Consider the following 27,937-nt stretch of genomic DNA (forward strand, 5'->3'; position numbering starts at 1 on the left):
GTCACTGACCATTGTCATTGGCACTGACCGCCACGCGCGCCCTGGTTGATGAGTTGAGTGTTGCGACTTTTGACTTGCGACGTGCGACAACCAAAATTCAATTCCTCCACAGCACATTTCGTCTCGTCGCTTGCCGCAAACTGCGCACCGGCACACCGAACCAGCAACTGTCGTCGCTCCAACCCACCAAGCCCATCGTCTCACCTTCCGAATCAATCGATCGCCTACCCAACTACCGACGGAAGCTCGGCCAGCGCCAGCACGAGCACCAGCAACCACCCCACACCTGCTGCATCGCACCCCGCAACATCACGTCATGGGAGGTGTCGAGAATGGGGATGCTGAACCTCCTGCTGCCGAAATGCAGCAGGACGATGCGACCACCACTTCAGCACCTGCGCATGCACCTGCGCCGGCATTGCAGGTCATTATTCTGGTAAGCGCGCAACCGCCGAGATGCCCTCTTCCCGTTTTCCCCGTTTTGCGCCCCTTCTGCGCTCCCCCAAATGAGCGCATCGTATGTCACAAAGCAGGGCTCATTGTCGACCGCTCGGCACAGGTCCACTTGACCTGCCCAGGATGCGCTGCGCTGTGCGACACAGCGTTTGCGATCGCAAGTGCAATCTTCCTCGCGGTGAACAAGCTCATGCATTCGCTCTGGTCAACACTCATCTTTGGTCTCTTCCCAGCGAGCAGATGACAAGTGACGACTCGACCACTGCTGCTCTCATCATAGCTGCATCCCTGTCTTGCCAACGCGACATGCTGCACATGGCTTCTGTTTTGCTTCTTTCTTCTCTGCAACACTGTACTGACGTCTGCAGGGTTCCGGTGGCGGCCCCTTGGAAAGTAACACTACGGCCTTTCTCGTCCGCGCCCTTGCCACGGGATGGCAAAGGTCATCCATGGTCGCCGTCGACGCAGGCGTTCACCTCGCCGCCATCTCCAACATTCTCCAGCAAACACAGCCGCAGAACATAGCGCAACTGAAGATGCCGCATATCCTCGAGAGTGGCCCGTTCGCGGGCATCGAGGTACACACCGCGTCCCCTGCCGCGAACGCAGCTCACATCGCTCGGTCCCTTGTCGACACCTACCTCATCACGCATCCTCATCTTGATCACATAGCTGGATTTGTCGTCAACACGGCTGGCCTGCCTGGCGGTCCCCGTCCAAAGCGCCTGGCCGGGCTACCAGCGACGATTGAGGCTTTCAAAAATCATATCTTCAACAATGTCATCTGGCCGAACCTCTCCGACGAAAATGACGGCGCCGGCCTCGTCACCTACACTCGACTCGTTGACGGTGGCAGCCCGGCTGTTGGAGAAGGCGATGCTCGTGGCTACCTCGAAATCGCCGAGGGTATTGCCGTCAAAGCCTGCTCTATATCACACGGACGTCCCATCGAATCTCCACCACACCGCAATTCGCAGTCGTCAACCAGCGGCACGCCTGTGCGCTACTCGTCCTTCGACGCCTCCTCCATGGCAGCGGCGCCTGTTCACGTCCAGCAGCAACAACTACACCACCACTTCTCACCGCGATCCTTCCATCACCCAACAGCCACACTCCCCCCAACACCTGGCCCCCGCGCCTCCTTTCCCATCCAGCAACACTCTCAACACTCGCAACTCCCGCCGTCCTCATACAACGACCCTGCTCATACTGCTTCCGTCTATGACTCAACTGCGTATTTCCTGCGCGATGTGGCAACGGGATCCGAGGTTCTTATATTCGGTGATGTCGAACCTGACGCCCTTTCGTCATGTCCACGAAATCTGGGTATATGGCAGGAAGCCGCTCCAAAGATCGCTCGACGCTCTCTGCGTGCCCTGCTTATCGAGTGTAGCTATGACGATGGTCAAGCGTCAGATCGCATGTTTGGGCATCTTAAGCCGAGCTTCATTATAGATGAGCTGCGCACTCTGGCCGGCGAAGTTGACGTCGCGCGTGCCTCTATTGAGCTCGATGCCCGCACTGCTAAGAAGCGGAAGCGGGGGAACAGCGAGGCTGTATCCGGACTCTCGCGCCGGCGGACAGGTGGTAGTAGCGGCGATCCGGTAAGTCCCAAGACGGTACGCAGTCGGCTTGATGAGCCGCCACCCGGTATCGAGACACCCCATCTCGCGACTCCCACGGCGGAGCTGTCGCTGCGGGATCTGGATGCGCCGCTGGACGGTGAACTGCCTACCTTTGCATTTGACACCAGACCACTCGAGGGGCTCAAGGTCGTCATTGTCCATGTCAAGGACAAACTGGATGGCAACGACCCTGGCGCCAAGATCTTGGGCGAGTTGCTCGCGCATGAGGAGGAGGCTCGGCTCGGCGTGGAATTCATTGTTTCGGCGCCAGGGCAGAGCATTATTGTTTGATTTTGCCTGCCTTTTACTTCAAGTCACCGTTCAAGGGGAGCTTGGTATCGTATGGGTTATGTCACTTCTTTCTCTGTTTCAGGATACCTATTTGGGTGCATATACGGGTCACGTAGCCTCGTTCTTGGGACGAGCGGGCGCTTGGTGTTTTGGTCTGATCCGGTTCAGTGGTTTCGATTTGGTATCTTCTTGGTGACTGGATGGTAGCTCGGCCGGGGAGTAGGAAGTCTGGTATATATCCCTTGATGACTCTGGATGAATGTTGACGATGTGGACGTTCCTTGCACCCTGCTTTCCGTGATGCCGTCAAATCCGGAGGTTGTCCATAATGGTAATAGCAATTGACGATGCGGAAGAAGGGTCTGTGCCGTAAGGGGGTGGCTGTCATCGCTTAAGCCTATTGTGGACAAGCATCTCCAGCAGGCTCCAAGCAAGCAAGTCCTTGCTAAGCGGACTCTCTTTCAAGCGCAGGTCTAAGCAGATGCCGACATTGCAAGCAACCGTTATGACGTAACCAAAATCAACAACAACAAAAAAGGGCGAACAGGATATACATTGTATTACAACAATATATACGGAAAATGTCACAACAACCAACCATGACCCCCGAAAACGCCCACGCCCCGCCGCCGAAACATGGTTTGCAACGCTTTTTAAGTTACCGCTCCTGGTCACCTCTCTCTCCTCCTCTGGTTGTGTCCTCTTCAGCTCCATGGCACACACGTGCAGCCAGCCGCGGCCAGCTCTTGTCGTTCAGCGCGGCCCGCCCGCTCACTCGCTCAGCGCCTGCAGCGCCTGCGTGAGCGGCACGATCCTCAGGCTTCGGCCCCTCTTCAGGCCTGCCTGCGGCATGACGGTCGGGCTTCCCTCGTCGGTCCACTTGCGGAAGACCCTCTTCAGGTCGCGCGGGATGCCCTCGAGGACGACGGTCGAGATGGGCACAAAGGGGCGGTCTTCCATGCCCGAGGCGAGGATGGCGTACTCCTGCGCAAAATCGAGGGCGTTGCGGAAGGAGAGGTACTCGGCCTGCGCGGCGCGGCCGACAATGATGTACATCTCGAAGAAGGCGTCCAAGATGTAGACAGAGCTCGGCGTAAGGTCCGCCTGGCTAAACGGGCAGATTTCGAAGATCTGGTCATATGCGTCAGCGCGGCTCCTTAAAGCTTAGGAGAAAAATAGGACGGAGAGAGTAGAATCAGCTTACCTGTTGCCTGGACGCGGCGTCGGAGCAAAATAGACGACCGCAGTACTTTTCGTAATTTGGCTTCAGCCGCCAGTGGTCCGCCGAGTGGGGCTTCGCACCACTGCCGCTGCCGCCGAACACATCCCAGAAAGTGGCCGGCTCACCGCCATCGTCCACCTCGATCAGCTCTCCTGTCAACGTCAAGTCCATACCTATCAGACGAGCGCAGCTGAGCTCATCGACGTTGCTGCCTTTGCCCTTCCAGAGGTAGCATTTGCCCTGTTGCGTAATGAGGTACGCGAAGCCTGCGCAGAGGTTCGCGGGTGCAAAGTCGACCTCGTCAAAAGCCACCTGGCCAAGGTGGCGGCGACCGCAAAGGATGCTCGGCGCCAGCATGTCGAACTTGTTGCTTGAGCCACGGCGCGTTATCACAATGCCGCCCAAGGCTTGGAGGAATTCGGCCGTCTCCTTGCCCTGCTGGAGTTTGACGAGTTTACCTCCCAGTGCCCTTGCCTCGCGGCTTGCAAAGAGCTGCGCGTCTTCGAGGGTAGAAGCCGGCACTTCATCACCTGCCCAGAAGTAAACTTCGAAGGCCTTCTTGCCGGCACTATCGGTGAACTCATGGGGGCATATGTACATCTCTTGCTCAAAGAGGACACGTTCGTTGTGCATGGGAACAGGCATTTTCTTGCCATCCCCAAACAGCTGGAAAAGCTGGGCTCCTGCAGTGCGGACCCTAGGAACTTGGGGCCTGTTCATCAAGATATCGGCAGTATCGATGCGGTATTCACGCTGGGGCCGGGATGTGCCGAAGAACTCATCGAGCATTGTCGTCACCTCGTTAGCCTGTTTTACAGGCGAGCGAAGGGGCGTACCTGGCTGGCTCTCCTTGCGGAACTGCCCCTTCAGAGGACTCTCTGGCTTGTTGATACTGAGAGGGCGCGGCAGATCTCGTGGGCTTTCGGGCTTCGGCAGCTCTCTGTTGATGCTTTGAGGTCGGGGAAGTTCCCGGGGGCTCTGAGGCCTGGATGTTTGGCCGATGCTGAGCGGCTTTGGGAGGTCGCGTGGCGGGGTTGAAGGGTTGGGAAGCTCCCTGCTTGGGCTTTCAAGCTTGGGCAGCTGCCTGCTAATACTTTCCGGCCTGGCCACTTCGTGCTTCGAGCTCTCGGTAGCAGGCTTTGGGGCATTTGGATCATCAAAGAATCTCGACATTCGCTTCATGTCCAGTTTGCGTGGTGAAGAGGCCGGGGCTGCAACCGGCTCTTCCTCCATCTGCTTTGTCGGGGACGGCGTGCGACGCAGGCTGGCAAAGGGGGTCGTTGCCACAGGCTTCGCCTTAGTCACGGGCGGTGACGGTGACTTTTGAGACATGTCGGCAACTAATGGGTCCTCTGTTGGTGTTTGCTTCTGAGGAGGCTGCGCAGGAGAGGGCTTGTTCTTGATGGCGGCCTTCGCGGCGACCTGGGCCTGGATAGTCTGGGGCAACGAGGATGATGGTGAGCTGGGCATTGGGGGCGAGCGGGGACTCTGAGTTGCCTCAACCGCCGGGGCCGTCTTCTTGGGTGTCACTGCCGGCTTGAACGGGATGCTCTCCTTAGAGGCCGGCTCCACGGTCTTTGCCGCGGCCGGTGGCTGCGCAGACGTCGGCGCCTTCCTCTTGGGTCCACGAGCACGACCCTTAGTCATGTGCGTGAGCTGAGGCCCAGGTGCTGAGGGCTCTGCAATAGGTGCAGAGGGTGTGCCGGAGTCAGAGTCGTCGGCGTTCTTGCTGCTGTTCGCAGCCATAGGTGGAGGGCCGCGGGCTAAGAGACCCGCCAGGTTTTGGTTGAAGCGTCCCGCGAGACCGCCAGCACTAGGGCGGTTCTGGAGACGCGCGGGAGCGCTGGTCTCCTTGTGTAGCTCAGGCATGACAGGTTCAGCAGCCGTCTTTGTCGTCGACATAGACTCAGCGGAGTCCCTCTTTGACAAAGAACTCAATGGCCTCGGTTCATTCGCCGACTTATTCAACGATGATTCTATGCCATAGCCCGACGTGGTATCGGCTTTCCCAGGCGTGGACCTACTGAGCGCTCTGCGCCTGGCGATACCCTCGGGGATCGGTTCCTCGATGGGCGGCGCAGAACCATGTTCGACACCCTTGCCTTCGTCTTGGGCCCTCTTGAAGTCTTCCTTCTTTTTCAAAATGGCATCCTTGAATTCATCCTTGCGCTCACTCGGCTTCGGTCCACCAGTGGCATTGAGGGCTGCTTTACCGCGCAGGATATTGCCCTTCAATTCATCTGGGGCGACATAGTTTTGTGTCTTGGTTCGTCGTAGATTGCCGAACACGTTCTTCAATTCGTTATTCGATTCGACTTGAGCACTGGCATCTCCCGATGCTTGTCGCGGCTTGAGGTTCGCGCGAAAATCCTTCTTCGGTGGTGTGGCGGGTCGCGATTTGCCTGTCACCGAGGATGGGCTGATGACAGAGGAGCGGGTGGGTACTTCACCTTCCACGGGACTTGTCTCTGGCTCCGTCTTGTCGCTACTCAGGTTCGGCTTGTGTAAATTGCCGCGAAGACTGCCGGCTCCAACAGCCGCAAATCCTGAACGGGCGGTGGGTGTTGGTGGAGAGTATATGCCTCCGAGACCAGTTGTTGAAGGCTTCACCGCAGACCCCATTGGCGTAGACCGCATAAGCCCACCAATGTTGACCGCGTGCTTGGATGAGATGGAGCCGCTCCTTCCCGCTTCAGCATTCGGGTTGCCAGACTTTTGCGCTTTGGCCTTATTCAGCTCGACCATCCATGCAGGCTGGTTTGCGGCAGCTGGCGAAGGCTTCGGTTTTGGTGATTCAGGCTTGTTCAGGGCTGTCTCAAGCCAGCTAGCTTTTGTCGGGCTCCATCGCCGGGGGTCCATCGTCTTGGACGGGCTTGAGGGCGGCGTCACTTCCTCTTGCTCCTTGACATCTGTGTCGATGGGTGGAACTATGGGGGAGGGCTCTACAGTCTTGACTTTTGGCGTCTCGCTTTGGTTGGCTTCGCTCTCTAGCGCTTCAGATCGTGAAGGCGATCGGGTCGGGGACGTCTCGTGGGTAGTGTTTGAGCGTTCACGGAACATGCTTGTCGGACGCGACCTGGATCGTGAGTGGGCGGAACGCTCGCCGGTTCGGTGGGACGCCACGGTGTCGACGCGAGCAAGGCCTGGGGGCGAAGTCACGCTCCATCTCTTGACACTGTCGGATCTCTTCATCATGGCACTCTGTACAAAGCCTCCCATGCCCTTCGTCGGCGATGCAGGCCTCGTGGGCGAAGACCGTCCGGAGCCTGTGACCATGGCAGATGCTCGGCGCCCTGGCGCAAGTTCCTCTTCGGGAGATACCTCGGCAGGCGGATCCAGTCGTTGGGCGCTGGAGAGGCGAAGAGGGGAGGCAGTCGCATGCTCGTCGGCTAGAGTGTCATGGAATCTGGGCTGCGGCGGCGGCGCCTGCGACTCGCCGGCAGAGGTCTTGCGTTCCATACCTGGCAGCTGTGCGCGCAGGGAAGACATGTCGAGCGTCTCCTGATCCTCAACCTGGTTTTTACGGTAGGCGGCAGAGCCGAGACCGCGGTCGGCCGTCTGTCGGAACCATGTCGGATCCTTGGAACCAAGAGCCTGGGCAATCTGGTCCTTGGTAAAAGTCTGCTCAGTCGCTGAAGCGGGTGCTTGCTCGGATGGGGCCGTGGAGGATGTTCTGGCGGCGTTCTGGGCAGCGAACATGGACAGCGGCCTCGTCTTGGGCTTTTCCCCGGCCTGCGAGTTCGGGCGCCTCTGCCATGATAGCGGCCGCGGGCCGCCAACACCGGAGGGTGAGGAAGGAGAGTTCATGCCGGAATTTTGCTCGTTGATTTCGGCGGGCGAGGCGTTCTCCTGGGCTGCAGCGTCTGGAGCTGTGGAGGTTTCAAGCTCGGCCGAGGTGACGGCTGCACGCGATTGCGGACTGCCTGTGGTTTCGGTTGCAGGAGTCAAACGGGGCCCGTCAGCGAGTCGTGAGGTGGTGCTGTTGCGATGCGAAGAGGGTGGTGGGGTATTGGCGGGAGATGACTTTTGGGGAGAGATGGATCGTGCGCGTTCTGTCAATGCGAGCCGTCAGTCAAGTCATGAAGGGACACTGGGCAGCAAAATAGAAATTGAAGCTCTGGCTCTGGGCGTCGGTCCCATCGGAAAGGGTAGCCAGGGAAACGCATGAGGGTCGTACGCTCGCTGGTCGTTGAATTGGGTTTTGCTTGTTGTTGTCCACACTAACGTGGCGTGCAGCCAGGATGGAGCTGGCACTCAACGAGCGAAACGACGCCAAAGCGTTTCCATGTGGACAGGATGCGTGGTCGAAGGGAATGGATGGGTCACGAATGGGTCAAAGGAAAAAGAAGAGGAGGGGGAAGAAACATACCGGCGCGGCGAGCCTGGCGTTCTCGTTTCTCTTGCTGGATCTTCTCGTCAAGCTCTCTCTGTCGCGCATCATCCTCCTCTGTGCGTCGCGCGTTCATCTCCTTGACGTCCTGCAAAAACTTGGAAACGTCGTCCATGGCTACTGATGGCAACCCCTAGGTTGGGAGCATTGGACGCAGTGGGGGTTGTTGAGGGCTGTTCGCTCGGTCGACGTTGATAGATGTCGCGACAAGGCGTTGGCGATAGCAATGGACAATGGCGATGACAACGATGGAGATGACCCGTCTAGGGATAGCTCGTGTTTTCGATGCCTGGAGTACCTGGCTGGACGCCAATGACTAGTGGTTTGGTGGGAGGATGCGAGATCGTCGTCATTTGTTGATGTTCTGCCTAAGCCGGGCCCTTGTCTTGCTTGGCCTTGGCGACAACATGAGCCCACCCACAGGCCTTTTGACCTCCACCTCCCAGAGCTGAGACGCTACAATGGGTGGGGCCTCTCAGCAGCTTTACAGTGTGTGGATAGCGCCTCAGTCTTCGTTATAGCGCCTGTGGCTCTCCATGCAGTACCTGACTACCCAGCAAGCCCAGGCACATCAGGTAGGCTTACTTTGGCCCAATTCTCATGCCCCTCCTTGGGTTGCCTCGACACAGCAGTCTACCACGTGCACGGCGTTAAGCACGCTGTTATCATGATCTTGTCTAGTGAATGGGCTCTAGACTGGCTTGAGCCGATCCGAACTCAAAAATTAGCGAAGTTTGGTGTTTTTGTGAATTTGTCTTGTTTGTTTTGTTTTGACTGTCAGCCTTTGCTCTGTGTTGCTTTATCGCGCAGCTCTAGTCGGTCACCCCATCGATGTTCTTTCCACCCACGACGACTCCATCAACCCCACTCGCTACCTACCTCGGGGGGGTCCATGTCGATGTGACGGGCGCTCCGGCGGTTCATGGTTCCCCTCTGTGGTATGTCCACCGAGGTTTCCTATAGCAGTGTGCCTCAGTAGAGAAACAGTCGCTTCTTCGCATCATCCACAACCCACGCCAGACCTTCTTTTAGATTCGTCCCTGTCATGGCACTACATCGAAGGACGTTCCACCGATGCGTTCGTATCGATTCCAACTGAAGGCCCTTGAAACTTGTCAAGACTCGTCCAACCACTTGTCTGTCACGTGGCAACATACCTCAAGAATTTCTTGTTCGTCCATGCACCCGCTGACATCAGTCTTGTTCGCAAAGACTAGGAGGCTCGCTCCGGAAAGGCGCTATTCGTGTCAGTGAGAATGGTTTGCATGTATACCGGGATGCCGGACCTCTTCCTGTAGAAGACCGTGAAGCTCCTCTCGGCAATCTTCAATCCTCAGTCGGTCCGTGGCATCGACAACCCAGATGAGGGCATCGGTCTTTTCAAAATAGTTGCGCCAGTATGACCGCAGCGTCTTCTGCCCTCCGACATCCCCTGTGATGGTCAATAACCACCGAGTAGTAAAAGCAAACTTGGCCCATACAGATGTTGAGTTTGTATCTTGACACTCGTCAGCAAAATCCTTGTGAGACGCGGCAGACCGCTGACCCGTCGTAATCTATCGTTTTGATGATGAATCCCAGCGTGGGGCTCACCGTGTTGACGTCCTCTCCCATGATCTTCTTCACAATCGTCGTCTTGCCTGCGTTGTCCAGGCCCCTGGCCGTGCATCTTTGTCAGCGAGTCTCACTCATCCTGGGTCTGTACTCACAGCATCAGGATCCTCATCTCCTTATCCTTCAGCCGGGCTTTCCGGAGAATTGACAACATTGTCGGCAAATATTGACGAAGGCAACTCGAGCCTGAGACTCGGACGCTTTACTGATTACCAGGGTGGTCATTGAATCTGATGAGAGAGTGTGCCAGTCAAATGCAGTGGTATCCGGACTCAGCACGTGATTTGCAAGAGTCGGTGGGACTGTTGGTTCTCGGTGAAGGATCGGTGACTCGGTAAGAGCCCCTTTTCGGGATCACGGGGCTACTGGCAATGTTTCTCGCGTGCCGTTATTGAGGTTCTTATTATCAACTTGACATCAATACATCTATGTTGTACTAGATGTCATGCTGAATTCATAAAATGTAGGGCGAGCAATTATGGTTGCCAGTGATGTATACACTAGAAGTCTGAACATGTTCACTCTCAACCGTAATCCTGAATGTCCATTGTTGTGATTATATCACCCTACACAATATCTACCTTAGTGACGAGGACTTTTGAAAAACACAGGCTGTGCTATCTAAGATCGCGCGTCAGAGGAAGGCACCTAACCTTCGCTCCTTCCAACCACCCCCCTTGCAACCCGTACATTGGTCCAGAAATTCATTTCGTAACCTTTCCCAATACCTACCGTAATAGCAACAGCGACAAGATTTTCGACTCAGTTCCTCACAAGGCTGTCTGTCGCTGTCGACGAGGTTTCAAGTCTTTTCCGCCTTTCGCTCTCTCTTCTGACCAAGACGGCCTTACGTCGACACTTGCCAGCTCGAGGTACCCAATTCCCGCCGACAACAACGCGTTGGTTCGTTCAAGCAATGGAACGAGACGCCGGGAAGGATAGCAAGTGGATGTCCGATGCTGTCAAGCTTCCTACTAGAAACCGTCACCCTCCAGGCCGCCATCCTGTCGACTCCCTCATGATGGTCACCAACAACTGTCAACCGCGAGCGAGCCCCCTACCGCCCGGCCATGCATCTCTGTACCAGGTCAAAGGAGCGATCCCTCTCAATCTTGAATCGCTCTCCTTGACAGACACTTCTTCGACCCCTCTTCGCCTGACCTCGCAGAACCTCGCTCTTGCCCCTGTCACACGTCGCGTGATTACGCAGAATATGGTTGCAAAGGACAAAGAGAACAAAACTGAGATTTCCTTTCGTCTCAGCAGCGCTGAAGGTGGCGGTAGTCCAGACACGCGAGACGATCAAGTCCTAGGTACCGGCGCTCCTCTTGCCGAGACCCTTGCTTTCAAGAACACTATCAACATTGTCCGAAGCTGCGATGTCCGGAATGAGATAGGTCAGCCTCACAAGCTAGAAGCTATCGAGGGCGTTATTCATAAAGATCCCTGGATGGGCGAGGGCGACGACGATGCGCATTTCATGTGCCAAAGCTACAACTCGCGCTTCATCAACGCCTGGCTTTTGCAAGTTCCAGAGGACATCAGAGCGGACTTTCTGGGTGACAGCGACATTGAAGAGCACTCCGAACACCCCATCAACACCGACACAGGAACTCTGATGGCCCGTGTGGAGCAGCCCGAGTCGACTCGCAACCCCGAAACCCTCAGGCCTGACCACAAGAAGCATGCGGATCGTTGGACAAGCAACTACCATATCAAGAGCAGGATCATGATGCGCGAGAGAGACGCAGCTCTTGTGCAGCAAAGACAGGCTACACCTGTCTCTATCAATGGCTGCGAGTCAAAAGTTCAACCAATTCCGCAACGCGAGGTTGCGGTCGATTGCGTACTTCGACCAGCCAAACCAAACGATGTTCCTGGGATCATCGATATTTACAACAGAGAGATCAAGAAAGGCCACCGTGCCCTTGACAGCGAATTAGTGTCGGAGAATGACCTGAACGCCATCGGTAACAGCTGTCGCACACAGTGTCTTCCTTTCATTGTCGCCATCCGCCAGTCGCCTGACCTGACTGACCCATCCATCTGGCCCAGCAAAGCTGCCTGGGAAACCTTCATGCAAATGCCTCGAAAGCCTGTTCCACAGCCACCGCTCGTGATCGGGTTTGCCTTCTGCGAGACCCTCAAGGTTGGGTTCGGCAAGGGCGGCCATGTTGGTCAACAGAGCGTAAGGCTTCATGTGTACACCCACCACGATTACCGGCGTAAAAATGTGGGAAGTGCCCTGTTGGACCGAATCCTCACACATATGTCACGCTCGCACATTCCGGACACTACAAAGCACGACTAGGACAATGCTTCCGGAATGAGGCCGTACGACAATCCCACCAGTCGTAGCCGAATGGTCCCCCAGCGTGAGTGTCGTCCCTCAAGGTATCAACCAGCAATGCATGTTGACTCAATTTGGCCAGGTATCATCATTGAGGGGATCTTCCGTGACGAGAAAGATCCGGAACTCGCCTTTATTCGCAAGTGGCTCAACGCCTTCCGCTTTGAGGAGGTTGGCCGAATTCAAGGTGCTTATGGCACGAAACGCGGCCCACACAATAGCGAGTGGATGGACCTACACATCTGGCAGCATCAGTCCTGCGAACACGAGCACCCGACTGGCAGTGACCCGGGAATTTGGGAAGGAGGTTTGCTCGAACGTTATTGAATAGAGGCTTACGAGTGGCTAGAGCTATGACCTGTACTTGTCAAGACACTCTGGTCACCATGTGGGGTGCGCAGTTGTATATGTACCATAAGAGACAGACAGGCTATGAATAAGTGACTGAAATCGCGTCTTGTAGAGCGGCGAATTCTGAACGTATCATGGGCAGGTAAGTAGTGGACACAATAGGCTGGCCAGCGAAGGTTCCATAAACGAGGATGCAGGCCACATTGAAAAGTATAGTGCAGGGCCCGAAGTGAATCTTCGGAGCATGTTCTGGTGCTAAGCCAACAGTCAGCCGACCAGGACGCCATGATGTTACAGGAATCTGCCAGGCGACAATAACTTGCGTGGCTGCGTTGTGGCATCGTGCGGAGCAGCCTTTCCAACGACTATTTGTCCAAACGTTGGGGAGAGACTATAGAAAGGTGAAGGTCCAACGCTTCGAGCCTACGCGCACCCAGTTCCTCTACCCCTTTTACTTCATCGTCTTTCTATTTTCAGTGTCATAGTTTCCCAGGCCGCCTGTGTCCAAGAATAAGTTACTTCGCGGGCCTTGATAGTCTTGGACGGGATATCAGTCTCCTCAGCGTCAGCACCTAGTCTGAGTCTGTCAAACTGCGGCTCTCGAGGCCTTGGACCTGACAACCATCCTGATTCCTTTGAGCCGCTCTCACATCTTGCACTATGTGCTGCTGTGTTTTCAACTGCTTCAAAAGGCGGTCCAGCAGTAAGCCACCGAGAACCAAGCCGGCCCTCCCCTGGCTGCCGCCCACGGCAATCCACGAAGCGGACTCCTGGAGGCCTGTTCAACAACTGCGCGGCTTCTTCAGCCTACCGTACGAAATCCGCTACGCGATCCTGCGTTTGGCCTTTGGAGATTGCGTCTTTCACATTGACATGCGCCCCGGGCCCCCCTGGCCTGTCATCCGATTGAAAGATTCCGTCGCCGACTCCCGGTATCGCATACGCCGCAGAGTCATATGGAGATGGACCAACGGCTTCTGCCACCGTGACGCGAAATACGAGGCCACGTACGATGCCTCGGAACGAAATTGGGAAGCATGCCTCGACGGCCAGGCAAACTGCTCCGGGCGTCCACACGGGGCGGACAATGGTAGGTTCCAGGGCGTCATGAGCTTCCTGCTCTCCAGCAAGCAAAGGTCAGACGGGATCAGCCTGCCCCGCCCGACGACCCAGAAGCTGACCACCTCGCAGTCACGACGAGCTGCTAGGGATACTCTACGGCACAAGCGTCATCCTGCTGGAGAGCATGCCTTTGATCGAATCGTTGTGCGCTCCGACGCCCGCCCGCGCCCAGCTACTCGGACCCGGCGTCGGGCTCGTCACTTCGCTGCGCATCACCATCGAGCTGGTCCTGTTCGACAAGAAGTGCTTCTCGTCCGCCGAGCACCACCGCAGGAGGTTCGTCAACATCCTGGACGGTCTGGGCCCCCGGTTCCCCAGCCTCAAGCGACTCGCCCTCTTTTTCGACAACCAGGCCAGTCTGACAAGGTTCGACCCCGCCAAGGAGATTGGCAATCTGGACCTCCACCTCTTTCTTCCGCTGCTCGCGATGAGCACGCGGCTGGCGGGAGTCGAAATGACCGTGTGGGTGACCGCGCCGATGTATCAGCTGGCCCTGACGGGGTTCTCGTGGCAGCGTGACGAGGCGGAGCCGGGCCTGGTTGAGTATCTGATTCGTGCTGATCTGATGTGGTATCCGTTCTTCAACAGTTGGGACGACGGCCAGCGATCGGGAGAAGGGTACTGGGTCAGGAAGTGGATTGACAAGCCGTGGAAGATCTGCCCGAAGACGGGACGACGTGGTTAGGGACTGGTCTAGTGAAATGAAGAATGTATTTGTCATCAGGTTCAGCTTGGCTCTCATACAGTACAGCTCGAATGGTGACGAGCAGTCCTCGTGTACGAGCATGGGGACAATGTCGAAGATTGTCGGGGGTGCCATTCATGATCAGTGAACACTCGGGGCACCTTTGGCTTCCAGAGTCCGAGGTCATCGCTTGTGACCTTTCACAAGATAGAGCCCGGACTTGAATCTCAACCTACGTCTGCTGCGTGAACCGAAACAATACCATATATGCTCTCCGTCCATTGAGTTACAAGGAAACATCAAGCAACGCTGCTAAACAAAGGATGGACCGCCTTGAGGCGCAGCGCCCACAGGACCATCTCATCTTCTTCGTCTTGCGCAACCAACGTAGAAATGCATGGTATCGGAGTGCGTCCATACTGAAACTCTGGGTATATTCAGTCCTGAGATGCCTTTTTCTCCACTCAGGAGCGGCCACCCCTAGCCGCTATGATGATAAACAACGATGCAATCCCAAGACACCCCTTCGCCGCCCAACCCGAAATAAGCTGGCAAGGTCATACAAACCACTAGAGACAAGAACAATGAGACTCAACCGACCAAGCTCGGTCCGCGCCGAACCGACAGACACCCCCTCTACGACTCGTCCTCCGTGTCCGTGTTGGTCGCGCTCGTGTCGTCGTCGTCCTGGTCGTCGTCTGTGCCGCTCTCATCGTCCGACTCCTCGACAACCTGCTTCCTCCTCGGCTTGGCGGCGGGCGGTGCGCCCCCCTTGAGAGCGTTCATCTGTCCAGCCAGCGAATCTGATGTACTGTTAGTTGCGTTCGGTTCAGGTGCATGCGGGGACAACATACCCTCATCAGGCTCGCTAATCTCGTCCTCGGCCGCCATGGCGGCAGCCTTGCTCGCCTCCTCCACAACCAGCGTCACCTCCATCTGGGTGTCAAAACCGACGTAGCTGTCGCACACGAGGTGCATGACGAAAGTGTAGTGGCCAGCCTGTGGCGGCGCGGCGAACTGGGCCTTGAGGGTCTGCATGTTGAACGTGGGCTTGCCGTCGCTGTCGAAGATGGGCTGGTCGAACTGGGTGAAGTGGAAGGGAGGGACGGCCATCTTGCCCTGCTTGGAGTCGGACAGGAAGACGGACCACTTGGGGGCGTGATCGCGGGCGAAGTAGGGAGCGTGGGCGAGAGGGGGCAGAACAGGCTTCTTGTCGACGGCGACGGGCTTGCCTTCGGGACCCTTGACGACAGCCTTGGCGCGGCCCAGGTAGGCTTCCAGATCGTCTTCGGCGGGATCAACGTCCTCGAGGTCGAGCTCGTTGACCTCTGGGACGTTCTCGCTGCCCGGGGGGATGATGCGGCCCTTGACGACGAGAGTAACGAGTGAGGAAGGAATGATGAACTTCTCGCCAGTAACCTTGAAGAAGGCTTTGTTGACCTGGAGGTGGGGCAGCTGCTTGGCCACACTGACAGCCGTCTTGTACTGCGCGTCGGTCAGGAGACTGCTGCCGACAGTGAGGCTCCGCCTCTGGGCGTCGGAGAGTTCCATAAACTGCTGGACGTTGACGTGGGTCTTGGCGTCACCATCAACGGCCTGGGCGATTTCGGAGGTAAAGTGGGGGAGCTGGAGAAGAGGCGACGACTTGGGAGGCATGGCCTGGATGAGATGCTGGGTGGTCGAGAAGGAAGCGATAATAGGGGCTGTGTGGCCAAAGGCCTGGGCTATGACGGAGAAGGAACGGTTGAGGGCGTCAGCGGTGGGTGCGACATCGTACTTGGCGCTGTTGAGGGTCTGGTCGTTGAGCTCGACGCGACCGAGGTAGGCCCAGAGCAGAGACAGGGCCTTGCGGCGCACGCCATTGTCAAGGTCCTCGAGGGCGTGCTTGTCCTTGGTCGTCAGTCCGGCGCCGGTTGCGATCCTGGATTCGATGGAAGCGAGGCCAGAGTCGGCCTTGTCGCCCTTGAATGTTTCGTCGTACTCCTTGCCGGCACTCAGGGCGGTGATGACGCCGCCGGTGTCGATGTTGTCCTCGTAGGCACGGAAGAGGTCGTTGGCCGACTCCATGAGGACACCCTCCTTGGACATCCTCTGGGTTCCGTACCACCACGATCCGACCAGGTAAGGGAGGAGAACACCGAGGAGAAGGGTGTAGAGAACAACAACGTACTTGCCGTTGCCGTCGGAGATGATCCAAGGGGGCAAGGCGATGCCGATGCTGAAGCTCTGCTTGCCGTCGGGGTGGCCATACTGGATGTAGTTGTTGCGGACCTCTTCGTCAGTGAGGGCCTGGTAGGCCTTGGAGATCTCGACATAGGCATCGTTGAGAGACTCAATCGTCTCATTCTTGGCAGCGTTGGGCTTGACCTTGTCAGGGTGCAGTGTTCGGGACAACTTTCGGTATTTGGACTTGATCATCTTCTCGGTAGCAGACTAAAGGGGGGGGAGAGACGTGTCAGCCAAATGGGGCTCCATCGAAGCCGCTGGACGGGCGGCCAGAAGGGGGGGGGGGAGAATAAGCGTACGTCTGGGAGTCCGAGAATGTCGTAAGGGTTCCACAACTTGAGGACTGTCCTCTGTGTGTGCAAGATCAGGTAGACCATGGCGGCCATGAGAGCCCAGCCGACGATGACGAACAGGGCGCGCTTGACCCTACGCTGCTTTCGCTTCTGCGCATTGCGACGCGCTTGTATGAGGTCCTCATGCTCGGGCTTGAAGTCGGACTGGATGCGTGGCGCCTTGGCCTCGATGTCTTTGGCGGGGAAAAGGAGAGTGTAGGTGAGAGGGAGCGTGACGAGGCCCGTCAGGGTGAGGATGAAGACGGGGAAGAATTGCCCCTACAGTAGGTTAGCTGGTGCTCGATGCGCTCACAAGATCCGTCCTCGAGAAGAAGCACGAGTGCTTCCTCGGTTTGCCGGCCAGAGGGATGAAAGAAAGGCTGTACGGCAAGGGAACGCACCTGCTCATCGTATGAGTAATCGGAACTCATCTTGCCGGTTGTGGGAAAGTGAGCGTTGGTTGCGAAGCAGTCGCAAGTAGGATGGAGAGGTTGTAGTCCAGGTCTACAGTCTGGAGTATGGAGGCCTTCGTAGAGGGTTCGACATATGACAATCGTGGCCTCGAAATATTAGCTTGGGCCACAGGCAGGGGTCGTTCCACTGCGAAGTGTGACGGAAGGTCGCCCGCCGGCAACTGGATTATCTGTCCTTCCCGCAGGGGTCAGAGCTCGGGCCACCTTGAGAGATCCACTCCCAGTACGGTAGGTAGTTGTGGGTCGCCTCTCGCTGCCGCCTTCACCGAGCTTCTCCTGACTTCTTCTGCGATGCAGATCTGGGATCTGGGTAGTGCCGTTTGATATTGTCCATTCGACCGGTCAAACATCTTCTCCCTACCTCTGCAGCTGAACCATGCAACTCCGGAAACGCACTACGAAGCAACGCCGACCCCCAAGGGTATCCGCCCATGCCCAAAAACCCAAGTAAAAAGCATGCCTGTCCCAGCCAAACCTGTCCGCTCCAGAACGCCATCTCCTTACTCAACGTAGACCTCCATCCGCAGCGGGCTCCCCTTCCCTCTGGCCTCAGCATCTGCCTTTCGAACGCGAGGCCGCATCGCAAAGGCCTCGGCGTACGAGAGTGCCTTCAGCGGGGCCTTGATGTCGCTGTCGGAAAACACCTGGATCTTGGCCTCGCTCGTATTTTCATCAACCCCCCGATGCATCGCAGTGTCATCTCTGAAAACCCCACAGGGTTCATCGAGCGATAATTTCTGGAACGCAGGCGCCAGTGCTGCCTGGTCGTTGTCGTCGTAGATGACAAACTCCGCAGCCAAGCCGATGTGGCCGTCTCGTGTCGTGCTTTCCATGTACGAGAATTGGTGCGAGTGATTCGTGTCTTGGGCCTGGCAAACGACGTCTTGCGCAGCTGCTTTGCAGAATTCGCGACCGGAGCCCGGATTGCGATGCTGCTGCTTGAGGGGACGACGGTGCGGCTTGTGCGGGCCCGAAACCGTTCGAGTGCCTAGCCACGTATCAGTGAGTGAGTGACCACGACTCTTCGATGCCCAGAGTAGAGGCACGTACTTATTCGCATGCTTGCCTTTCCGGTGCGTGCCTGGTTGACCGGTGGCGCCACATTTTCCTTGTCGTCTTGCGGGTCATGCCTGACCGGCGGGAACCTGCCGCCGTGATGCGACGGGCGCGATCGTCGGCCTCGGTGAGGAGACATCTTTCTTGCTATACCCTCTGGCGGTCAGTCAAACCTGGCTTCCTGTCATCTTGGAGGCTGACTCACGCAGCAAGCAACTGGTCGCGTGACGGGAGTATGGCCTGTTGACTGATACGTAGTCTGATCTGCCTTCGCTCCAAGGTTGCAAGTCAAGGCAATGGTCGTGTGAATCGTCAGATAGAGCCAAATTCCTCAGTGCACATGGAGAGGTGGACGGAACGCTCGAAAAGTGAGCTGACCTGACTGACCGGCATAGTATTGAGCATACGATTCAAGGCAGGTAGTTTCTGATTCAAGATGCAGTGCTGCCCATTGAGGCTACCACCCTGCCTTCCTATTGTTCAACCTCAATACCCAAAAACGCCCAGCTGTAATAAGTATGCACACAAGTCTACGCCTCAGCACCACCTCTCCCGTTCAATCCCGCTTCTCGAAATCGTCTCCTTCCTCATCATCATCGATAATGGCGTTCTCGTTATCCAACGACGTGGTCAGCTTGCCCTCGTCATCCGTCGACTCGTCTTCAATGTCCGTGTTCCCCGTCACCATCAAACTCCGCATGTCGTCCTCGCTGATAATGGTCTCGATGCTGCCGCGGCGAGCCCACGGTCTCGTCTCTTTCCGCCCCTGCTCAATCATCCGCTCAACCTTGAGCCTGTTGCCCATGAACTTCAGAATCGGGAACCCGCGCTGCTGCCCCTCGTGCAGCATCCTGGCAAGCCGCGGTGGATCTGGGTCCGACAGGATGTGATAGAAATCGCTAGGCACCGACTTGGGCCAGATGGTGATCGTGCCACTAAACTGCTGCAGAAACAGCTGCGACCAGTCCTGTCCCAGCGGTCGGGGCAACAGCTCGGCGTGGCGGATGAACTTGAGCCACTTGGTCATGTCGAGCTTGAGGTAGTGCTCGACGGCCGACATGACGTATCCGCCACGCCAGCCCTTGCCCTTGCGGTGCGTGACAGGGTGGCCCACGGAGCCGCGCGAGGAGAAGAAGAAGAGATTGATGTGCGGGTTGACCTGCGAAACGACGGTGAAATTGACGTTGAAATGGAGGTTCAGCGCCTTGATGGGGATATCGGTGCGCAGACTGCCATCCTTCCACTTGTGGCCGAAGGAGTATGGCGCCAGCGTGCCGTCGCGCTGCTTCATCAACAGTACAACGGGGTTGAGAATACCGGGAACGGCGGCCGAAGCCAGAACCGCAGACCAAATGACGCAGTCGGGGCTCGTGAGATAGTTGCAGAGGATCGTTGGCGAGTGCGGGTCGGCGGGAACGCACGAGACGTTGAGAATGCGACCGGTGCGTTCGTAGGCTTCGCGAAACGTCATGGACCCCCGCGTCCACCAACTGCACTGTCGCGCCCAGTCGACGGAGTCAAACCGAGCGCCCGTCTTCCACCACCGGGGGAACCACGTGACGAAAGACTCCCGGCATGCTGTGATTTTGCCTGCGAGGGCCGGCACCAGCAGCGTCTTCAGTTCATCATTCGTTCGTGTGGCGACAAGAGCCGCGACGAGAGCGCCGCCGCTGGTCCCCGTGATGACGTCCGGCAGCAGATGGGCGTCGAGCAGGGATTTGACAACGCCCAGGTGATAGTAGGCAAAGCCGGCGCCGCCAGACAGGCAGAGCGCCGTTCGGCCGTAATTGGCGTGCATGCCCTTGAACAGGACACGCTTCTCTTCCTGGGTCAGCTGCTTGCTGTTGAGCAAGAACTTGATACTCCTCTCGACTGCACTCCAGTCAGCATGGTCGCTTACACACAAGGGAAGTCACGACGCGACACCGCCAGGACAGCTGACCTTCATCCGTAAAGTTCTGCACCAGGTTCTTCGTCCCGTAGTACGTCTGGCTGTACAAGCGCGGGTTCTCGACGCCCACGAAATTATTCTTGACACACGCCTCGAGCAGGCCCCTCAGCTCGTCGACAGCGCCGCCCTTCTTTCTCTTCTCGCCCTTCTGCCTGTCGGCATTCTCGTTGTTGTCGTCGTCCGAGTCGTCCGAGTCGCCCCGCTCAACGGCCTCGGCCCGGTGGCGACACTTGCGCATCTGCTCCCACACCCTCTTGACCGTCTTGGAGTCGTAGTAGGCAAAGTCGTTCTCCTCCTTCCACGTCTGGCGGCCGAGGTAGGCGTCGAGCTCGCGCGCGGCGGCGACCCAGTCGCGGTAGTTTCGCGTGGCGCGCAGGCTGCGGCGCAGCTGCTGGCGGCGGCCGCGCCAGGTGACAAAGTGCTCGTAGACCCAGATGTAGAGGCGCGTGTAGAGGTAGGTCAGCGCGAGGCCGACGAGCCAGGCGCCGACGAAGAAGAGCATGGGCCACTTGAGCAGCGCGTAGAGGTAGCCCTCGCGCGTCTCGTCGGCGCTGCGCGTGCCGAGGAGGGCCTCGGCGGCGCCCTGGGCGCGGCCGCCCTTGCGCTTCGGCCGCCGCTTGTGCTTGTGCACCCGCTCGTGGACCGGCGCCCAGTCGTTCTGGGCCGTGATGAACATGCTCTGGTGGCTGCTGACGGCGGCGGCGTTGCCGCTGGGGTAGATGCCGTTCGGGCCCTGCGGCGCCGTGACATCGCCGGCTTGGGCGGCCGCCGAGGCGGCTACGGCGCTGGGGTCGGCATCGTCGGGGGCGCCGAGGTGCGAGTTGCGCTTGGTGACGTCGAAGGAGCTGGGGCTCTGGATGCTGGGGGACCGAAGGAAGGTCGTTTCTTCGGCGGGGCTCTGCAGAGGGTCGGGAGCCTGGAGGGCCGAGACGAAGGTCGCAAGATCAGAGTCGTTGAGAAAGTTGGTGTCATAATCGGGTAGGAGGGCGGGGTCAAACGCCTCGGGCGTGAATCCGTAGATGTCTTCTGCTTGTTCAGCCATGATGGAGGGCCGTTGTGGAGGAGAAAAGAGGCATGTTACGGCAACTGGGAAACACAGAGCGCTGGGTGTGTGCAGTCGTGGCAAGGCAGCTGGAGTTTGGAAAGCGAGAGCTCGTGAGAGGCGACAATGGATGGTGTGGAGGGACGAATGGATGGTTTGGACAGGTACAATGCAGGCACGAAGGACCAAGGAGCAAGCAGGCACTCTTGCACCTGCGCCTGCACTTGCACGGGTCCGGGTTGGGGACATGTCATGCCGTCAGATAAGGCAAGGGTGCGCCACGGTGGGATGACGTAGCATCAAAGTGGCGCTACCGCCTCTGCTTCTGTTGGGCTTCGCAGGCATTGGACCTGGTGGCATGGAGCCCAGCAAGCCCAGCCAGGCATGCTGACCGCTGACTAGGAGGGGCCAAAAGACACTCAACAGTGATGAAGCATCCGTGAGCGACCTGGGAATTTTCTGACGTCTGACTGTAAAGTCTAGCTCAAGTCCTCCGATGTGAGACTGTTGGGCTGAGACACGGAGGAATGCTAGCGGGGGCCTATCATCGCGATACAGTTGAGGCTATCGATGCGTGGCTCAGTTGGACACCTGGACAGTGAGTCTTTCAACTGACTCTTTCAACAACGGCCTCAAGATCTTTTTGGACATGCTCGTTTCCGCAGCATCAAGAAAGACGCCATGTTCCGTGTCGAGTCCATCAGTAGAAACAAACAGGGCCGTCAGAGACTCTCCGGGGTTTCCACTGACCCCATCCAATGCAACAATCAGCAAGGGCAAGCGTTCGTCTCAAGAAGGGAAGCAGCAGACGGTAAAAGACGCAAAGCAACGCATCCGATTCCAATAATCTACTACAACCCGTCGCTATGAACGAGTTTGATTGACTGCCAGCCGAAGGACCCCCTTAAACCATGGAGCCTAGGAGCACGGCTATGAACCCCCGTCACCAACTCTTCCGTGTCTACAACATCCCCCCTTTCGTCATGTACGCCCCGATCTGTCATCGTCGCTCGGTTGCAAGCTTCACGCAGACTTCGGCGTCGTCCGATGGGGAGGTCGTTTGGTAAAAACACCACCCTTCCTCACCATCCGCCCAGTGGGCCGGTCCACGTCGTCTAGACGTACTGCGACAACCATCGAATGGCATCGCCGTATCCTGCAGAACCTCACGTCAGCAACAACGTCTCGCGTTTACGATCGGATCTCCTCCGAGGGAGGAAAAATCCCAAGAAGGAAAAGGTCGAGACGGCGTACCTTGGCGCATGACAACAGACACCATGAAGACCTCGATCGGCCGGATGCCCTCCAGCGGCACCTTGCCCTTCCCCGTCGTCTGGTACAGGCCCAGGTGGTGACGCAGCTCGTCCTCGGAGATGGCGTCGGGGTGGTCGATCTTGTTGCCGAGGACGACAAACGGCACCTTCTGCAGCTCCTCCATGGACAGGAGGGCGTCGAGCTCGGCCTTGGCCTCGGGGAAGCGCTCGTGGTCCTTGGCGTCGACGAGGAAGACGATGCCGTTGACCTCGGGGAAGTAGTCCTTCCAGAGTCGTCGTGCCTGTTGGTGACCGCCCAGGTCAAAGGTCGTGAAGCGGACGTTGCCGATGGCGAGCTCCTCGGAGGCTGTGATGCGTAGAAAGTAGACATGTCAGCTTTTCTGTCCCGCCCCCGAATCGACAGCAGGCAAAAGGAGAGAGAAGGGGGGCCACTAACTGGGGTGGAGCGTAGGCTGGAGGATCGCGACACGGTCGTTCTGTCGTCAAGAGGTTAGCATGCGATGTGTGAGGCCGGCGGGGGGATGGAACGAGGCGGCCATGTCGCCATCGCTGTTTGGCACGTGAGACGAGACTCGAGCCCGGCTCGCCAAATATACGTCCATCGCGTACGCACCTTGAGCATGTGCAGCAGCGTCGTCTTGCCAGCGTTATCAAGACCCAGGAACAGCAGCTTGGCGTGCTTGTTCAGCAGGCCCAGGCTGGAGAGCACATCCCAGACTGTCAAAGGCGACACATGTCAGCTAAAGTTTGGCCCCTCCCCAGGTAGCAGCAGCGCATTGCACCGCCCGCGCGAGGGATGGGAAGGATGGCCATGGTAATACGTACACCAGTTGAACATCCACATGATGATATTAGGCGAAGCAGCAGCGAGGTACAGAGAGTGATGCTGGGAATGAACGGCTTCTGTTGGAAATAAATTCGTCGGTCGTGCGGTCGTCAAGTCGTTAGGTTTTGGGGAGAGCCGGGCGATAGGAGATCAAAGTTGGCAAAGAGCAGTCGTGCCCGGTGAGGCCAGGTCTAGACTTTGGATGCCTTGAGATTCAGGCTGCCACCCCCATGTCCGTCCCATGGCCTCTGAAGCCCCCTACGCCGCCTGCACTTCGGGTGTCAATGCACTATAAGCCACTCACTAAATCGCCTCCGTCGCCGCCCGCCCTCCACAGGCGTCGAGACGCCGCATGCACTCTGATCTCAGGTTCAGCCAGGCCTTCAACTGCCTAATCACAACATGAAATCACCCGAGTTCCGAAGAGGCAGATAATTCATCGTCAAAACGGCAAAGCCGCCGGTGTCATTATAAATGCTCCCCAGTGGTCTCTCCGGACCATCCCATGCAAGCGAATGAGCTATCCCAGGGTATCGAGCCTTCGCTGCAGCCGTCGGCTCCCTCCTTCTCACTCTCGGTCGTCAAGTATATACAGAGTCTTCCTCCCAAATCGAGGCTCTCTTTAAGTGTAGAAAATATGTGCCATGAAGTGAAGCAAACAAAGAAAATAAACAAGAACGTGTGGATCATGCTGATGCTGCTGGTATGCTCCCTGCAAAAGCCAATGCTGAACGCCGTACTCAGGGGTGTCATGTGGTCCCCATGCAAAAAGACAAGACGAGGGAAAAGATTAAGAAAATGGACCTGTGGAGAGGCCACTCAGACAGACAGGACATAATTGCCTTGGTCAATCTTGCCAGCCATGAGCAAACCGAGTTCTCTCATGCGAACGCAGCCCATGCCAGGCATAGGCTTGCGCTCTGGCTTCTGTCCCTTACGGGCGCGGTTGCAGTATTTCTGGTAGTACTTCTCCTTGCGACGTTGGCGCTTCTGCTCCAACCCCTTGACAATGTCGATGGCACTACGAATGTGAACATCGTTGTCGTGAGCGTTGGGCATCAATGCCTTGTTGCGACGGCCGTTGCGCATATTGAACCATGCGGCTGGGCGAGGCAGCGACTTGGTCATGGTGAGACCCGGGCGGGAGGCGAGCTCCTTGAAGGCGATGGCCTGAGGCCCGGTACGCAGAGACGCAGGCGGTGACCTGACGACCTGAGGAGCAGGTGACCGCATGCGGCAAGGAGAACGGCGGTCAAACAACCTCTTGGGGGGTGGTGAGCGACCGCGGTTCTTGGGAGGCGGCGAGTGGTAACGCTGTTTTGGGGGCGGCGAGTGGTAACGCTTGGGCGAGCTATGCTCGCTTTTCTTCTTGCGGCTGCGTCTCTCTTGCTGGTGGTCAAGGTCATCCATCTCGCCGTGCAGCCAGACGTCATCGTCATCGCTGGCGTGCTTCACAGGGTTGTAGAGCTCTTCTTCGCCGTTGTCTTCGGGCTCCGACGCAGGAAAACTAGGGTCGATGTCTTGAGGAATGACGTGAAGCTTCTCACGCCTGCGGGCAGCAAGACACGAGAGATACGCGTCTTCGATGGGACGGTCCTCATCAAGGGTACCGCAGACAAAGTCGGTACTGTCAGGAAGCTCAGGAGTGCCGGGGCGGATCTTGATGCGACGAGACTTGCCGGAACGGACAGCCCGGACGCTGCTGATAGAGCCGAGGGAGGAATCGGACTGATGGCCGATAGACGCACGACGTCCAACGGGGGTTGTAGATGACAGACCGGAAAGGCGGAGGGCGGGCTGCGCGGGAGTCCAGAGCTGAAGATCGTCATCAGCCTCGTCGTCCGAGTCGGCAAAGCCAGTCTCTTCGTCAGTGTGATAACCGATCGAATCATCGTCCTCATCCTCAGTAACGTAGCCGGAGAGACCGTCGTCAATGTCGTCGTCGTCCTCATCCTCGTCCTCCTCATCGTCCTCCTCTTCGCCGGCGGTGGCGTTGAGGTCGTCATCGTCATCGATGGCCGTCTCGTCATCGTTTTCCTCTTCATCAGCCTCCTCTTCAGCTTCTTTAGCGAGCTTGCGAATCTCATTCTCCTTCGCCAGGGTATCATTGACGGTCATCTTGCGGCCTGCAACAGGAACAGTCTCTCGCATCCAGTCCTCGTCACAGTGGTCGTCGCTGGCAAACTCGTGAAAGCGGGACGCCTCATTCTGAAGATCCTTGTCGTCCACAGTAATGTACTTCTTGGTGGACATGGGCTTGCGAGCGGGGTCGCGGGAGGAGCGGCACACCGCCGGGGGGCGGGGAGACCGCGAGTGGCTCGAAGAGAAACGATGCTTCCTGACAGTGGCGGGAGAGCTGTCGGGGGTCTGGGGCTGCAGACGAGCAGCGGCAGCCTCAAGGTGCTCAACGTGTTGGGGAGGGGTGGATTGGTTGACAGGTCGAGGAGCAGGGCAAGCAAACTTGATGCACCGCTTCCGAGGCGCATCAGGCTTGGACTCGATGGCCTGATCCTGGGGTTCCGGTGCCTCAACAGGCTTGGGCGTTGCGGTGGGCTTCGCGGCGCACGCAAACTGGATGCATCGTTTCCTAGGTGGCGCAGTCTTCTGGGACTCCTCTCCTCCTGCCAGAGGGGCCTCCTTCGCGGCACGGGCCGGCTCGTTGTTCAGCTTCAGGAAGCGGAGTTCAGGTAGGGGAGGACTGGGTGTGTTGGTCCGCGACGGGCTGGTCATGCCCGTATCGCTAGTCAGGTCGGCTGTCGAGGCAATGCTGGCGTTGCTCGTAGTGCAGCGTCGAAGACCAAAGAGGTGAAGCGAAGACCGGGGTTCGGTGTGCTCCTCGTCAGGTTCGTAGTGCAGAGCCTTGGTGAGCAGCGACTGGTGGTGGTGTACGTCCACCGAGTTGCGAATCGGGTTGCGAGTGAAGGTGCTCTTCATGGGCGAGTAGGGCAGACGCGAATCGGGGGGTTCATCGACGTCGCCAATGTCCTCGTCGGCGATGGAGGGCATATTGGAGGTTTGCGCCGCCCAAGACAAGACGGCAGATGCCGCACTGGAGTGTGTCGTGTTGTGCGTCATTGTGGGGGGATCTGAAGTCGACCGGGGAAGGGCACGTTTCTGGAAGGTCGGGGTGAGTGCTGGAACTTGGTGAGGAACTCGAGATGTAGACGTAGTCGGGGTGAGACAGGTGCTGAAAGATGGAAATATGTCTGGACAAGGCGTTATTTGTGCAAGTTGCGCGTTGTAGAGCGGAACGGGTGATGGTTGCGGGCGATAATCAGGTAGATTGTTGCGGTGGTAGGCTTCTGGCGATCCGCGGCGTGGAAAGGCTGCAGCGCAAGAATTGGTCGTGTCCCTAGGGACAGTAGTGCTATTTGAGGGAGACAAACATGTCGACTGTCGAGAACAGAAGTCTTGTTCGGGTGGTGTGCCTTGGTTGGAGAGGATCCGAAGGGTTGAAAGGGGGCAGTGAGCCAGTTCGCTCAATAAGACTGAAGCTGGTGTTCAGGGTCCCTCCAGGTAAAGATCCTTGGCGAGGATCGATGTATGCGTTGGTAGGTGCGAGGCAAGACAAGCAAGGGTGCAGACGCTGACTTGGCCGTCACAGACGCGGTAACGATGGTGCCGGGACGTCGTCAGGGTAGAGGCGCAGGGGGCGATGTGATGTGATCTGCACAGGAGGATGTTGAGACCTGGAATGTCGAGGTGAACAAAATAAGTCTCAGAAGGAAGAGGATGCGGGTGTGGGAAGACGGGGTGGGTTGGAGGGCGAGGGGCCTTGCGATATATTCGGACCCGGGCTGGGGCTGACGGCCACTGGGAGAAAGCGCGTGCGGGCAGTGGATGACAGTGGGCGGAAAAGGCAATCGGGCAGGAGCAGCAGGAGCAACAAAATGGTAACAGTAAACGCTGCAGGCGACGGATGGAGAAGGCCCCACCCCCAAGAGCAAAGGCGCAGTACCTCACTCAGCACTGGGGGCGAATGCAATCGAGGTTGCGGCTTCCATGCGGCAGGTACAGGATGGCGGGGGGGAAGGGCTGGGAGCTACATGACGTGGTACTTGAGTACCTCGCTACTTGGGTACGTATCGGTACGTCGACACCGTTCAGGGCCCCTTAGCGTCGTGCCTGTTTTCCGTTGTCAGGTGTCCGTTTTGTCCACTCTGTCGGTGTGTTCACACGGAGCGTCAAGGGCTGGCCTAGGCAGCCTCCACTGCAAGATTTCTCACTGGTTGCCACGATTCGCGGCCAGACATGACAATTGGAATGAGATGGGACTCGGATCCCCCCAAGTCCAAAAGCTAGACGCCAGCGGAACCAAGGAAGGGGAAAAAAAAAACCACTCGAAAAGCCGACCCTCAAACGCCGATGCCCACACCGAGGCGGTCCCTTTCTGCAGCCAGGGCCTCCACCTTTGGACAAATTCTGTTGCAAATTTGACAATATTTGTTGCAAACCTGACGAGATTGTTGGAGCGATCCTAGCCGGTCGACCGGCCAGACCACCGGATCACTGAACTCTGTGACACATGGCTGACAGTTGATTGTCCACAGGCGAACAGAGGCGAACATCGAATTCAAGATGCTACCCATCCATTTTACCCACCACATCGTCCCTCAACGGTGACGACCCCCAAGCCCTTGACCGTGTCATC

The 27,937-nt window shown here is 57.6% G+C and overlaps 10 protein-coding genes across 10 annotated transcripts; 4 read left to right on the plus strand and 6 right to left on the minus strand.

Moving 5' to 3' along the window:
- Positions 1 to 316: 316 nt before the first annotated feature.
- PDE1 (3',5'-cyclic-nucleotide phosphodiesterase pde1) lies at positions 317 to 2,372 on the plus strand (the record flags this gene model as incomplete). The annotated part of the gene is made up of 2 exons (XM_028640389.1): positions 317 to 436; positions 825 to 2,372. 2 exons carry the CDS (start codon positions 317 to 319, stop codon positions 2,370 to 2,372), a joined length of 1,668 nt encoding a protein of 555 aa, XP_028495376.1.
- A 771-nt stretch (positions 2,373 to 3,143) lies between these two features.
- D7B24_006253 (uncharacterized protein) lies at positions 3,144 to 9,752 on the minus strand (the record flags this gene model as incomplete). Its single annotated transcript, XM_028640390.1, has 8 exons — positions 3,144 to 3,503; positions 3,577 to 7,646; positions 7,964 to 8,117; positions 9,142 to 9,222; positions 9,271 to 9,416; positions 9,466 to 9,482; positions 9,531 to 9,641; positions 9,694 to 9,752. The coding sequence occupies 8 exons, from the start codon at positions 9,750 to 9,752 to the stop codon at positions 3,144 to 3,146; spliced, it is 4,998 nt and encodes a 1,665-aa protein (XP_028495377.1).
- A 762-nt stretch (positions 9,753 to 10,514) lies between these two features.
- Positions 10,515 to 11,909, plus strand: D7B24_006254 (uncharacterized protein; the record flags this gene model as incomplete). The annotated part of the gene is made up of 1 exon (XM_028640391.1): positions 10,515 to 11,909. The coding sequence occupies one exon, from the start codon at positions 10,515 to 10,517 to the stop codon at positions 11,907 to 11,909; it is 1,395 nt and encodes a 464-aa protein (XP_028495378.1).
- Positions 11,910 to 11,960: 51 nt separating this feature from the next.
- Positions 11,961 to 12,275, plus strand: D7B24_006255 (uncharacterized protein; the record flags this gene model as incomplete). The annotated part of the gene is made up of 2 exons (XM_028640392.1): positions 11,961 to 11,973; positions 12,031 to 12,275. The coding sequence occupies 2 exons, from the start codon at positions 11,961 to 11,963 to the stop codon at positions 12,273 to 12,275; spliced, it is 258 nt and encodes an 85-aa protein (XP_028495379.1).
- A 684-nt stretch (positions 12,276 to 12,959) lies between these two features.
- Positions 12,960 to 14,106, plus strand: D7B24_006256 (uncharacterized protein; the record flags this gene model as incomplete). Its single annotated transcript, XM_028640393.1, has 2 exons — positions 12,960 to 13,435; positions 13,491 to 14,106. The coding sequence occupies 2 exons, from the start codon at positions 12,960 to 12,962 to the stop codon at positions 14,104 to 14,106; spliced, it is 1,092 nt and encodes a 363-aa protein (XP_028495380.1).
- Positions 14,107 to 14,742: 636 nt separating this feature from the next.
- SEC63 (secretory subunit) lies at positions 14,743 to 17,095 on the minus strand (the record flags this gene model as incomplete). Its single annotated transcript, XM_028640394.1, has 4 exons — positions 14,743 to 14,909; positions 14,961 to 16,539; positions 16,632 to 16,943; positions 17,066 to 17,095. The coding sequence occupies 4 exons, from the start codon at positions 17,093 to 17,095 to the stop codon at positions 14,743 to 14,745; spliced, it is 2,088 nt and encodes a 695-aa protein (XP_028495381.1).
- A 542-nt stretch (positions 17,096 to 17,637) lies between these two features.
- Positions 17,638 to 18,332, minus strand: D7B24_006258 (uncharacterized protein; the record flags this gene model as incomplete). Its single annotated transcript, XM_028640395.1, has 2 exons — positions 17,638 to 18,125; positions 18,188 to 18,332. 2 exons carry the CDS (start codon positions 18,330 to 18,332, stop codon positions 17,638 to 17,640), a joined length of 633 nt encoding a protein of 210 aa, XP_028495382.1.
- A 417-nt stretch (positions 18,333 to 18,749) lies between these two features.
- Positions 18,750 to 21,186, minus strand: D7B24_006259 (uncharacterized protein; the record flags this gene model as incomplete). The annotated part of the gene is made up of 2 exons (XM_028640396.1): positions 18,750 to 20,065; positions 20,136 to 21,186. The coding sequence occupies 2 exons, from the start codon at positions 21,184 to 21,186 to the stop codon at positions 18,750 to 18,752; spliced, it is 2,367 nt and encodes a 788-aa protein (XP_028495383.1).
- Positions 21,187 to 22,301: 1,115 nt separating this feature from the next.
- Positions 22,302 to 23,304, minus strand: SAR1_2 (COPII coat GTPase; the record flags this gene model as incomplete). Its single annotated transcript, XM_028640397.1, has 5 exons — positions 22,302 to 22,342; positions 22,441 to 22,806; positions 22,897 to 22,936; positions 23,074 to 23,177; positions 23,286 to 23,304. 5 exons carry the CDS (start codon positions 23,302 to 23,304, stop codon positions 22,302 to 22,304), a joined length of 570 nt encoding a protein of 189 aa, XP_028495384.1.
- An 801-nt stretch (positions 23,305 to 24,105) lies between these two features.
- Positions 24,106 to 26,361, minus strand: D7B24_006261 (uncharacterized protein; the record flags this gene model as incomplete). Its single annotated transcript, XM_028640398.1, has 1 exon — positions 24,106 to 26,361. The coding sequence occupies one exon, from the start codon at positions 26,359 to 26,361 to the stop codon at positions 24,106 to 24,108; it is 2,256 nt and encodes a 751-aa protein (XP_028495385.1).
- Positions 26,362 to 27,937: the final 1,576 nt, after the last annotated feature.

This window comes from Verticillium nonalfalfae, assembly GCF_003724135.2.
Source record: "Verticillium nonalfalfae strain VnAa140/NRRL 66861 chromosome Unknown scaffold_43, whole genome shotgun sequence".
In the NCBI taxonomy this organism is placed as follows: Eukaryota; Fungi; Ascomycota; class Sordariomycetes; order Glomerellales; family Plectosphaerellaceae; genus Verticillium; species Verticillium nonalfalfae.